We start from the raw sequence: 11,570 nt of genomic DNA on the forward strand, positions 1-11,570 counted from the left end.
AGTGGGGTTACTACAGGATAATATAATTGCTTTTGTTGGAATTTCTACTGAACTGCAATAGATACGGGTGGGCTTATTACCAGGCATGGGCTTATTGTCTGATAAAATACTGTAATACATACAGATCCCAAATCCGTTCCCAAACTTAACCATTCGTTAACATTGCGACAAAAAAAACTAAGGAAGTTTTCATAACTCAAGCAGTGCTCACCAATGAGAATTAAGGTGAAAAATCTTCTTCAGTTAAAGAACGTTCGTAAATATGTGGCTTCACCTGATAAGTAATACTGTGACTATACTAAGGCATATGACAAGGTGAGTTGACATGCTCCCGTGTCTATATTGTAGCAAGTTATTGTGACTAAAGTAGATATGTTGCTAAGAAGCATTACTCCTCCTCTTATAATGTCTTCCATGATACGTGTCGACTGCTGACGGACTTACTTAAAACAGGGTTTTCAGGGATGGTTAAGGACAATGTCAATACATTTTCTTTTATTACCATACAATATTTTTGGAATACTGCCAGAGTTGGGGCCCTTGATTAAATATCCTCAAAAAACGTGTCCTCATGCAAGAGGGCTGTCATTCATTCATCCTTTCATTCAGTCGTTGAATTATTCATTCAATTGTTTACTTATTCTCTCATTGATTTCTTTTCATAACATCCTTTCTTTTACATTTTATTCCGTGTTTACATTCATTCCTACATTTATTATTTACATTAATTCTCTCTTTGTTTACACTCATTCACTCATTTCATCTATTTATTCATACAATTTGAAGTTTTCTCCTTTATAATATATATATGATATAAAAATATATATAATATAATAATAGTAATACTGTGACTATATATACTAAGGTATATGACAAATATTACTATATGTCTTCTATGATACGTGTCGACTGCTGACGGACTTATTTGAAACAGTGTTTTTAAATAGTTATATAATATAATATATAGAGATACTATATAATACTTAGTAAATGTACTGAGGCATGACAAATATGAGGCAGGAAGGAGGGGAACCCCCTGATTTGCCAGCTAGGCACCGGATATATCACAAATGAGCATGCGAGGAGAGCAAACATTTCAAACTAATAAGGGGAGATAACTTTTATTAAAAAAACAACAACATGTAAGTAATATTTAAAATAATAATGAATTAATGTCGTTATTATTAAAAGTTGTTCGAATTAACCCCATTTATTTTGGAAGGATAATAGAGATTTACTTTTCATCGCAATAAACTTCTCTTCTTTCATTGTATGTGCAAAAATAATCTTACACATTTCAAAATTTGGAATGTAGTCTTTAATGCGGCTACAGTATATGTGATCTTTTATTATTACCAGAAAATGGTTTAATAAAAGTCCAATCTTTGAATTTCCAAAATGGATATCTATATCTTTAAATTCAATATATGGCTGTCTATCATCATTCTCAGTATACCAAACATTAAAATCATCCAATAATCTCTGTACATAATAGCATTGAGTAAAAATGGGTTCCAATGTTTCTGTTTCTCTGTTACAGAATGTACATAATTGATTTGTTATTAATTTCATTTTTACTTACTCTTTATTAGTTGGTAGAATCCTATGATTGATTTTGTATTGGAAAGTTTGTAATTTTGTTTCCATTTTACGGTTAAATGCATTCATATAAATATCTTGCCAGTTGAAATCCTCATCCATCTCGAAAACTGATTTCCATTACTCTTGGCTATGATTGGGCATTATTATGACATTTGCAACAAACTTTCTATAGATAATAATGTATCATCAGCGTACAAATGTATATATGCAAACTACATTAATTGACACTAAGTGGTATGTCATTGACATACATGATGCACATCGGAAAACCAGGTTTCCCTCGGGTATACTTACTGTAAGCTGTGTCTCGCTCAAACTTGGTTTTGATTTTACAACCAAAAATCTGAAAAGGCACAAACAAAACCGAAGAGAAACTGGAAACACATTAATTAGTTTACTTGTCAAAACGAAACAAGTCCAGATTTATTTTGAAAGCAGTACACTGTAACTTTAAGCCCTGAATTGCCTTCATTTGTCATTCATTGATAAAAGCCTGTCCAGTTTGCATTCACATTGCCTATGAATATCATCTGAAAGTAATATGATCATAGGTTTCACTGTACCCGGACCAGATCAATGCTTAAATGTATACTAGTGATCAAGGTAAAAACTTAAAATAGAAAGTGTATTTAAAAATAAGGATATATCTTTTTACTCCGGATACGACCAGTCACTGTGATGCCTTTTCTTTTCCTTTTACCAGGGCGACACAATTCTGCTCAAGAGTCAAATAAACAATTACAGGCAAAGTCTCTGAACAATATGTTTACGTTGGCCAGTGCTATACATAAAACTGACTTTTATTCAATACGTAGAACTACAAACTGCAAAAAAAAATATCTGCTGAAGCAATGACATCAAATGTTACTATTTGTTATCAGAATTAACGAGAGAAATGGGAAGTTCCATCTGTTTGAAGCTTCTTTAGAAGTTTAATTTAAACGAATATATTTCTCATGAGCAAGACAGGGACATAGCGTAGAATTATTTGAATATTTTCCAACGAATATATTAAACGTCAAAATAACAACGGACATTTATATTTTTATTGTAAAGATATATATTCAGTGGAGGGTAAATGGATTTTTTCGATCGTATCGATTTGAGTAATTTGTTATGATTGATTAAATAAGTTACCATAGAACAACCGATTTTAGCCTTCAAATCGAAACAGTACCCCAGGAAATGCAAATTTGAGGCAAAGTTTTCAATTCACATATTTTAATTATCATTTTATTAGTAAATGTGTTTGTCAAACCATTACTGCAATTAGAGGGGCAGATCAGCCCTTAGTGTTACCAATAAGACTCAATATTTTCATTCATTGAGACAAAATAGCTCGGAAGTCGTAGTCGTTCGTAACTATGCAACGTCAGAACATGTTGGCTGGCCTATCGAAATCTAGCGCAATCTGTGTATGTATATAACAGTTATTATAAATCAGTTGTTTCGCTTGACACGTTTTGTTTGTAATGTAGCGGAACTGGACTGGACCGATCATCGGAAGGAGAAGACGCTTACCCTTCCGGAACACATGTTCTTATTATCATTGTACAATGAACTTCCCCAGGGGTCTACAAACAACACTTTCTTTGATTATATTCTGCCCTGATTCGATAGATTTCGAGTTCGAACAACGGTCTGGTGCACACTGCGATAGTACGTATTCTTTCTTAAACAAGGACAATGGACAGGAGATGTACAATGGTAACTAGAGTACTTTTTTTTTTCAAAAATATTATACAACATACAAACAAATTCCTTTTCTCTGATTTTCGCTGGCGCCGATTGTGCCTCCTCCTTCCCTCCTTAAATAATATTAAACTATTAATATTAAAATTGAACTGCATCAAGTGTGACACCATCACGATGTCTCCCGTCAAAACATGCAATGGGATTTTTTGAAACGTTTACAAAATGTAATACATGAAACTACACATGCAACATGCAGTTATATCTCACCCGTCGAGACATCAGTGATTTTTTTCACTAGTTCTTCTCTGTTTTATTGCTCCGAGCGGGATCCCTTCTTATTCGTATTCGTATTCTTTTGTCATAATCAAGTTTCGTCACGCCTAGTGTATACATTTTGTTTTTATTTAAATCGACTTTTCAGTCCAGTTTGGTCGTTTGTGTATTGACGATTGTTGATGTTTCACTCCTCTTGTTTATTTCTGAACGGTATAATTTGAAAACAAAATATTTCACCTGCAACTTCAAATGGAGTTCAACATTGTGGTCTTACTACTGAGACTTGTTATAACACAATTGGAAACTATAAATGCCATTGTCATTGTACATACAGTATGTAGCCATATGTATTGATGTGTTTTCTTTCTTCAGAACGACATTTACTGCAATCCGGATAAAAGATTGCATACCGTTCCATCTTTTAGTTTATAATTTTGTTTTCCGGTTTCGTTTCGTTGTTTATCGTCCTGCTTTCGGTTCCACACTTTGACCGGGGACTTTTACTCCACAGGTTTACAAGATTTAAACTGCAAACGCTTGCGTGCATGAAGCAAATGTTTTAGTGATATGCTATGACAAGTGTTCAGTTTGTTTTTATAAGGGAGTAAAGACAGGTCCTGCACAACGCAACTATCAATATTGTCATTATTGATCTTGTTACTACTTGTTAGACTTTGAACCGCCAGGTACGTTATTGGATAGGGGCGCATATAAGATCACTATTGATAGTAGTTGCGTGACCCTGTGGGTCCTGTTAATGAGTTACATCCACTAGCAGGTGCTTGGTACATAAACATAAATATAAATCCTTGGACACACATATTATATATAAGGACGTTGTAGTATTAAACATTTAAAAAAATATTTCGCTTCTCAATTACATCCTGCTACAAGGAACTTACTTCCTTTTAGCACCATTGTAAGAACGGCCGACTGGATAGCTGGGAGGGTGAGGTGGGGGCTGATTTGATTCCTGGTGGAAACACTATTTATTTCCTGTTTAATTATTAAATATTTAATTGATGTACATAATCTCAAATGAGAAAACAATACTGATGCAATTTAGCTCAACTGCCCGAAGGGCAAGTGAGCTTATGACATAGCGCATCGTCCGCCATCCGTCCATCTATCAACTTTTCCTTTAAAACGATACTAGTCTTGAACGGTGAAGTGGTTTTTAACTCAATTTGGTTTGGATCATCTGTGGACTCAGGCAGTCATTTTTTGATAAACGTGGGTGTGGTCCCCCTGGGGGCAGAGGGTTGGGGTCAATAGGGGAAATAGAGGTTTACATTTAAAATCCCTTTTCTACCATAAGGATTAAGGGATTTTATCCCAATTTGGTCTGGGCCATCCTTATGTCAAAGGGCACTCTAATTTGTATAAACGGTGGGCGTGGCCCCCTAGGGGCAGAGGAGAGAGGCCCAATAGGGATAATAGAGGTAAAACTTTTAAATCTTTTTTCTACTGTAAGGGATAAAGGGATTTTATCCTAATTTTGTCTATCAAGTTATCAAGAAGTGCCTGTTACTATTAGGATGTATTCATTCAAACAAGATGGCCAACAGGACGCCATCTTGGATTTTGACATTTGAAGGTTGTTCTTGCTATATCTCTAGAAATACTGGATGGATCTTCTTGAAATTTCATTTAAGGAATGAAATTTATTTTTTCAACACTCATGAGGTCATAACAACATTAGCTTTCTGGGTATATTTTATGAATCGTGTTAGTGGTTCTTGGTAAATTTATTAACATTTTTTAAGTGCTTTGAATTCTCCAATCGTCTACCGGTCGCCAACTACCCCCTGTACTACGTCATTGTAGTGTATCAAGACGCAGTGATGAGGTCATCTGTGTTATGCAAAAATGAAATTTATGTTGGTCAATGGGTCAAAGCATACATAATGTAATTATATGTACATACAGTAACTACCATTGAGTGCTATATCTTTTACCTCATATCAAATACTTTAAACATATACAGGTGAGCGATACAGGGCATCGTGTTGTATAGATAATTCCATTTGGAGCCTAGTAACCTGATGAATCCAGAAGTAAAAGACAAAGCACTGGCAACTCTGACTAACAGTTTGGTTTTTGTACGGGTCACACAGGCAATATTTTATTAATTCTACCACATCACAGTCTCATTTCAATTTTTTCTTAGAGAATCTTCCTAACAAGACAACCATAAAATCAAAAGGAAAGTTCATACATTCTTAATAAGGAAAAGGGAGGAAAGATCGAGTAATATCGTTTGGAATGTAGTTAATTTTAGACAACTGATATAAAGAAGGTGGTTAGTGTTTCAGTATACCACACAGTTAACGTTTAGTGTTGTTGGCAGTTTATAGCCTGACACATCTGCCCTTCTTGAATACTAATTCCTAATTGATCCAACATTTTTGTTTTGTTTGAAATAGGTAAGCTATTTCTAAAGGAAGAGTCTTCTACAGCAGTGAGCCAGGTACAACAGGTTTGAAAAACATGGCATCCAACTGGCAGGGAGATTACTCGGCTCTTCAATGTAAGTGTCTGTAAGTTAGACCAGATTGACCAAAAACTTATACATGATGGTAATTAATGATGGATCAGCCGATATAAATAAATCATTCTAAATCATAAAATGATTTACCAATATCAGAGTTTTATCACATTTATTATAAGGTGACAGTGCCCTGAGTCAACCTGAGAATATCCCTCACAACAAATGGAAGCATGCAAAAACTTTTAAAATGCATTTGTGACATCATTATGTACTTTAGGCAATTTTCTAATTAGTCCATCATGATGTTCCCACCTGTTCCTTATGCTTAAATACTTGGTTAGGAACTAAATATCACAAAGTAAGGTAAATTGAGAATTTTTCTCTTAAAATATAATGAATATAATCCTGATTGACAGTAGGTAACATTTTATTATTTCATCTTTTTCGCCAGTTCCTCAAATTCTGGTCAACTTCAGTAAAAGTATATCATAGACTATAAGTCATGTTATGAAAGCCTTGATACGAAAATATTCCAACGTCTTTTCATCTTTTTTCAGCATAATATATTTTTGTAACATTCATAAATCAGCCTGATTTCTTTAATAAAGACTCACCATCTTAACGTTAAGATTCATTTAAATGACTGGTGTGTTATATTGACACTTCTTTATAGAAAATGTATATTAATTTCAATGAATATTACCTGTTGTTGGTATTTAATGACAGTTGCTATTGTGGAAGACAAAAAAGATTATGGAAAGTTCAAGATAGAGAGGAAAGACCTTGGCGATTTTACAAAACTGGCTTTTAGCGTCACTTTTGATGAGGCACAAAGGTGAGTCTGTCCTCTGTCCTGTCTTTGACCTTTTTTGTCTAGCATGTTTAATTTCCTGACTTTTTATCTAACATACTTTACCTTCATTTACCTGAATGATAAAACTTCGCTGCATCAGATGGTTATGATGGTGGAATGTTGATGTAGCATTTCATCTGTGCTCTCTCATCCATCCTTAACCATTTATTATTGTCACGTTTTCTCAGGAAAATACTGGAAATTTTTTCTTATTTTTCTTCATCTATGTAATGCAGGTTCCCCTGTGTCTATGTTTTTATTTTGAGACTGATCTGAAGAACAATATAGTTGCCAAGCAGCCATGATAGATTTAGATTTTGACTGATGAAGATTGTTATCGCTATTTCTCTGGAAGTATTTATCAGGCCTGTCTCAAATTTTATTTCTTATGGATACAAAGTGATAATTGCTTCAACAATTTATCAAATGTAGGTCACTGTGACCAATATTTACACTTCAGTAACTTTGGATTTAGCATCATTTCTTGTTGTGACTTAGAATTTACTCTATTTCCATCAACTGAGGAGGTACATGTTTTAAAAACGTTTTCCATTTAGAATAATCTTTGATTTAAATTAAATTAAAATTGACCCGGTGTATTACTTACAGAAATGATAACAATGATCACAGATTTCTGTTAAAACAGCACAGATTAAAGAGTATCACAGACAGGGCATACATTTAACAAGATAAAGGACTGTGTTGTATACACAATGATAACAAATGTTATTTAAAATATTTAGCCTTTAGCTAGAAGAGACTTAAAAGATTGCAGGGTACATTAAAAATTGCAGTCAAGTTCATGATCGTTTTTGTTAAAAGTTCTCTCAGCAAGGTAAGAATTACTTAAGTTTCCTACATTAATTTCACTCTTTGGACAATAAAACTGTAAAAGCATACAGGACTAAACTAGTTTAATATTATTGCTTTAATTTCTACTTATGTGTTTTGGTATATATTTTTATCATGAGTTTCGTAGATATTGTTTCTGTCCTCTTTTATCTTATTTTATTTTATTTTCTCATGATTTTTACAGCGAGCTGCGAGTTCGGACCAGGAAGGATAATGACTTGTATGGATTTAATTACATCATTAAGGGATTAATTAAAACTTCAAACCTTGAAGGGGGGCTAAAGGTGAGTCATTAATCTTTTTATCTCATTCCTGTTTTGGGGAGTAATATATTCCAATAGTACTCCAATAGATTCTTAATCTCAAACCTTGGGTACTCACGATGATACTAAACTTTCTTGAGCTCCAAGTTATCTGGGATACTTAATATGGCCAAATTAGTTCTTCTTGTATGGCGGAACTGCAAGGGGAAATAAGTTATTTATATGGAGTTTCAGGGTGATACAGTAAATTCTTAATTCATCAGTGAAAACAACTCTAGTTTTACTCTCTACGTTGTTTGATATTCATTTTTCATTTCAAAAAAAAAATTAAGATATATGTTTTTAGCAAGTGAGCTTATGCCATGGCGCGGCGTCCGTCGTCCGTCCGTCCGTCATCCGTCCGTCGTCTGGCGTCAATATTTTATTATTAAACAATTTCTCCTCAATAACCAAACGGCCCAGGAAACTGATATTGAACCTGTAGCATGCTAGATTGAAAGGCTACCAAGTTTGTTCAATTGAATGACCTTGACCTTCTTTCAAGGTCACAGGGGTCAAATATGTTAAAAACCTGTAATACAACTTCTTCTGAATAACCAAAATGCATAGGATGATGATGATATTTGGCCAGTAGCATGCTGGAATAAAGGACCACCGAGTTTGTCCAAAGCAAAAAACTATTTAACAACATCTTCTGAATAACCAAGAGGTATAAGGTGATGATATTTTGCCAGTAACATGCTCGGATGAAGGACTACCACTTTATTCAAATGAATGACCTTGACATATATTCAAGGTCACAGGGGTCAAATATGTTAAAAAAAAACACTTTAAAAGACTTTTTCTTAAAAAGCAAAAGGCCAAGGGTGATGATATTTAGCCATAAACATGCTGGGATGAAGGACTACCAAGTGAATGACCTTCGCCCATATTCAAGGTCACAGTGGTCAATATATGTTTAAATCTTTAAATGATTTGTTCTGTATAACCAAAAGGTCCAGGGTAATAATATTTTGCAAGAAGCATGCTGGGTTAGAAGACTATCAACTCTGTTCAACCTAATGACCTTGTTCGATATTCAAGGTCACAGGCGTCAAATGTTTTAATCTTTTAATAGGTTCTTATAAATCAAACGCTGATATTCTGCCCGTAGCTGTATTTTAGTCCACTTTAAAGATTACAAGTGTGATATTGATACCAGGTGAGCGATGCAGGCCCATTGGGCCTCTTGTTCCCTGTTTAATATGATAACTTCATTCAGATGCTATGTTTTCTTTGGTTTACAGAAGGAGAAGAAGCAGGCATTCCTGCGGATAGAAAAGGATTTGAAAGATGGAAACTTTAATCTTTAGTGACAAATAAAACACATCATCAGCAATGCCTTTAGAATGGTTCAGTACGGCATTTATTGTAGTCAGGATTGCAGAGAGGATCAAAGACAGCTTTTACTTTAAGAGACAATCCTGGAATATTCTAACACAGCATTTAGTTTATAGTTCACATTTATAAACTGTACATTATACATAATAACGATGTGATTTCTTGTTGCTAGACATTAACACTGGATTACCTCCCCTCGTTGGATAACATATATTAACATAATTATAGACATCAACATAGGATTACATTGGCTCGTTTAATAATACCATGCAGGTATAATACTGGATTATCTCCTGTTTTTGGATAATGTTTTAAGTTGATAATGAGACTTTTAGAAAAATCGTACTGTTTATTGAATTCATTTCACTGTCTTAATTGGGTAACAACACACTGAATTGTTTGTTATAACCCAATAGTATGTGTTGCAATGCTAGTCTTTACATCATGATGACCAGAAGAAGAGAGCAGGTACAAATTATACTGCAAAAGTCACAAGGATTAATTTTATCATATACATTAACACCGGGTTATCTCCCCTCGTTAGATACTACTATATAGGCATTAACACTGGATTATATTAATTACCTCCATTTGTTGGAGATTAGTATATAGGCACTAACACTGGATTTTATTAATTACCTCCATTTGTTGTAGATAACTATATAGGCATTAACACTGGATTATATTAATTAAGGATATGTCTTGTATAAAAAAAAAATGATAATGAGACTTAAACAAAAATCTGTTTATTTGAGTCATGTCTTTGGAAGGAAAGAGCATGTACAAATTAAGCTGCAAAACACACTATTAGTGCTAAGAGTATTAAGTAAACCTGAATTAAAGTTGTATTTACCTTGAAACAAAATGAACCTTTATTTTTTTATAAATAAACTTTTATCTACATTCCTGTATAATTGTATGTGATGTCTTGTCTACAATGAGTTATGGCTATGAAACAGTGCTAGAAATATAGATCGATTTTTTTTGAAATAATTACTTCTTATGGATATATTTGATGTTCAGCATGGTTGTTTTTCTGTGAAATCTAAACCAAAACATTATAGGTAAAATGATGTACATGTACTGATACAGATAAATAGTTTTACGTCCTATAGTAGTTTGTAAGACTGCTGACTAGCTACGATATTGCATTAAAATGAAACAATAAAATTGTTCCAGAAGCAGAACTAAAATATGTTTGTGGCAGAATTCAATACCTATGTCTGTATTGATATTGTAGTAGAGTTTTAATGTGGTCAGCCAAGCAGAGATGACATATAGAAACACTTGGTTTACATTGACGGAATCCTTCAATTTCAAACAAAACTACACATCAATAACCGCTCAAATTCAATCTCAATCAAAATTAGAAAATTTTATGCACATAAATAACCGCTCAAATTCAATCTCAATCAAAAAATCAAAAATCAACATCAGCTTCTACTACTGTTATCGAACCTGGTCGTAGATGCTAGAATGTCTTTGTTGTGTACTATTACTGCTGAAATGTTCATGCTTATATTGTTTAATGTTACTCTATATCAAACATTACATTCATGTATGTATATTTTTTTTTCTTTTCTAAACTTTACTGTACTGTTGTATAGACAGACATCACTTCCATTTATATATTTTTTTTATTGAGATGAATGTCATTCACATTTTTTTTTTAATTTACATTAATATTTTGTACTTAATTTAAGTAAGGGATCATTTAATTCCTTGTGTTTTCAAAGTGGTCAGGTTTTGTATGAATATAAAAGACCTTATTTGGTATTGCAATGTCTGCTAGCCAACAGAAAATGTTGTTTGAAGTCTATGTTAAAAATCATGTAGATTTATACTTTTTATATACTTATATCTGAAATATTGTTTTTTTCATAATTCACTTTAGGTTTGGCAACAACACTCTTTATTCAATGTATTTTGTTTTAGTTTTTATTTGGTGTGGTATTTGTAGTGTAGTTTGTGGTTTGTGTATTGCATTTGTTAGAGGATGTTATGCAGATATAGTTAATAAAAATTTGAATAAGACTTCCACATTTTTGTTTACACCTTCCAGGCTGGACATCTTTGAAACATGCTAATATTTTCATTGCGACTATGATATCAATCTTACAACGTACCTGACGTACTCATATTAATAAGCGGGGGATGG

General features: G+C 33.3%; 2 protein-coding genes across 4 annotated transcripts in view; both read left to right on the forward strand.

Moving 5' to 3' along the window:
* The window catches only part of LOC110465303, a 29,656-nt gene extending 18,210 nt beyond the window's left edge, over positions 1-11,446 (forward strand). Inside the window, exon 6 of the transcript XR_002464596.1 lies at positions 9,881-11,446. The gene's annotated coding sequence lies outside the window, so the exon portion shown is untranslated. The remainder of the gene's footprint in view (positions 1-9,880) is intronic.
* On the forward strand, positions 4,002-9,743 carry LOC110465305. Of its 3 annotated transcripts, none has more exons than XM_021521021.1 (5): positions 4,002-4,084; positions 6,000-6,103; positions 6,791-6,899; positions 7,954-8,053; positions 9,319-9,743. In XM_021521021.1, the coding sequence occupies exons 2-5, from the start codon at positions 6,064-6,066 to the stop codon at positions 9,382-9,384; spliced, it is 315 nt and encodes a 104-aa protein (XP_021376696.1). In that variant the 5' UTR covers positions 4,002-4,084; positions 6,000-6,063; the 3' UTR covers positions 9,385-9,743. The 3 variants fall into 3 exon arrangements, with proteins under 3 accessions (XP_021376696.1, XP_021376695.1, XP_021376697.1); XM_021521020.1 differs by having other exon boundaries at positions 4,011-4,259; XM_021521022.1 differs by lacking the exon at positions 4,002-4,084 and adding an exon at positions 4,506-4,527.
* Positions 11,447-11,570: the final 124 nt, after the last annotated feature.

Source organism: Mizuhopecten yessoensis, unplaced genomic scaffold (assembly GCF_002113885.1).
Source record: "Mizuhopecten yessoensis strain PY_sf001 unplaced genomic scaffold, ASM211388v2 scaffold11069, whole genome shotgun sequence".
Taxonomy (NCBI): Eukaryota; Metazoa; Mollusca; class Bivalvia; order Pectinida; family Pectinidae; genus Mizuhopecten; species Mizuhopecten yessoensis.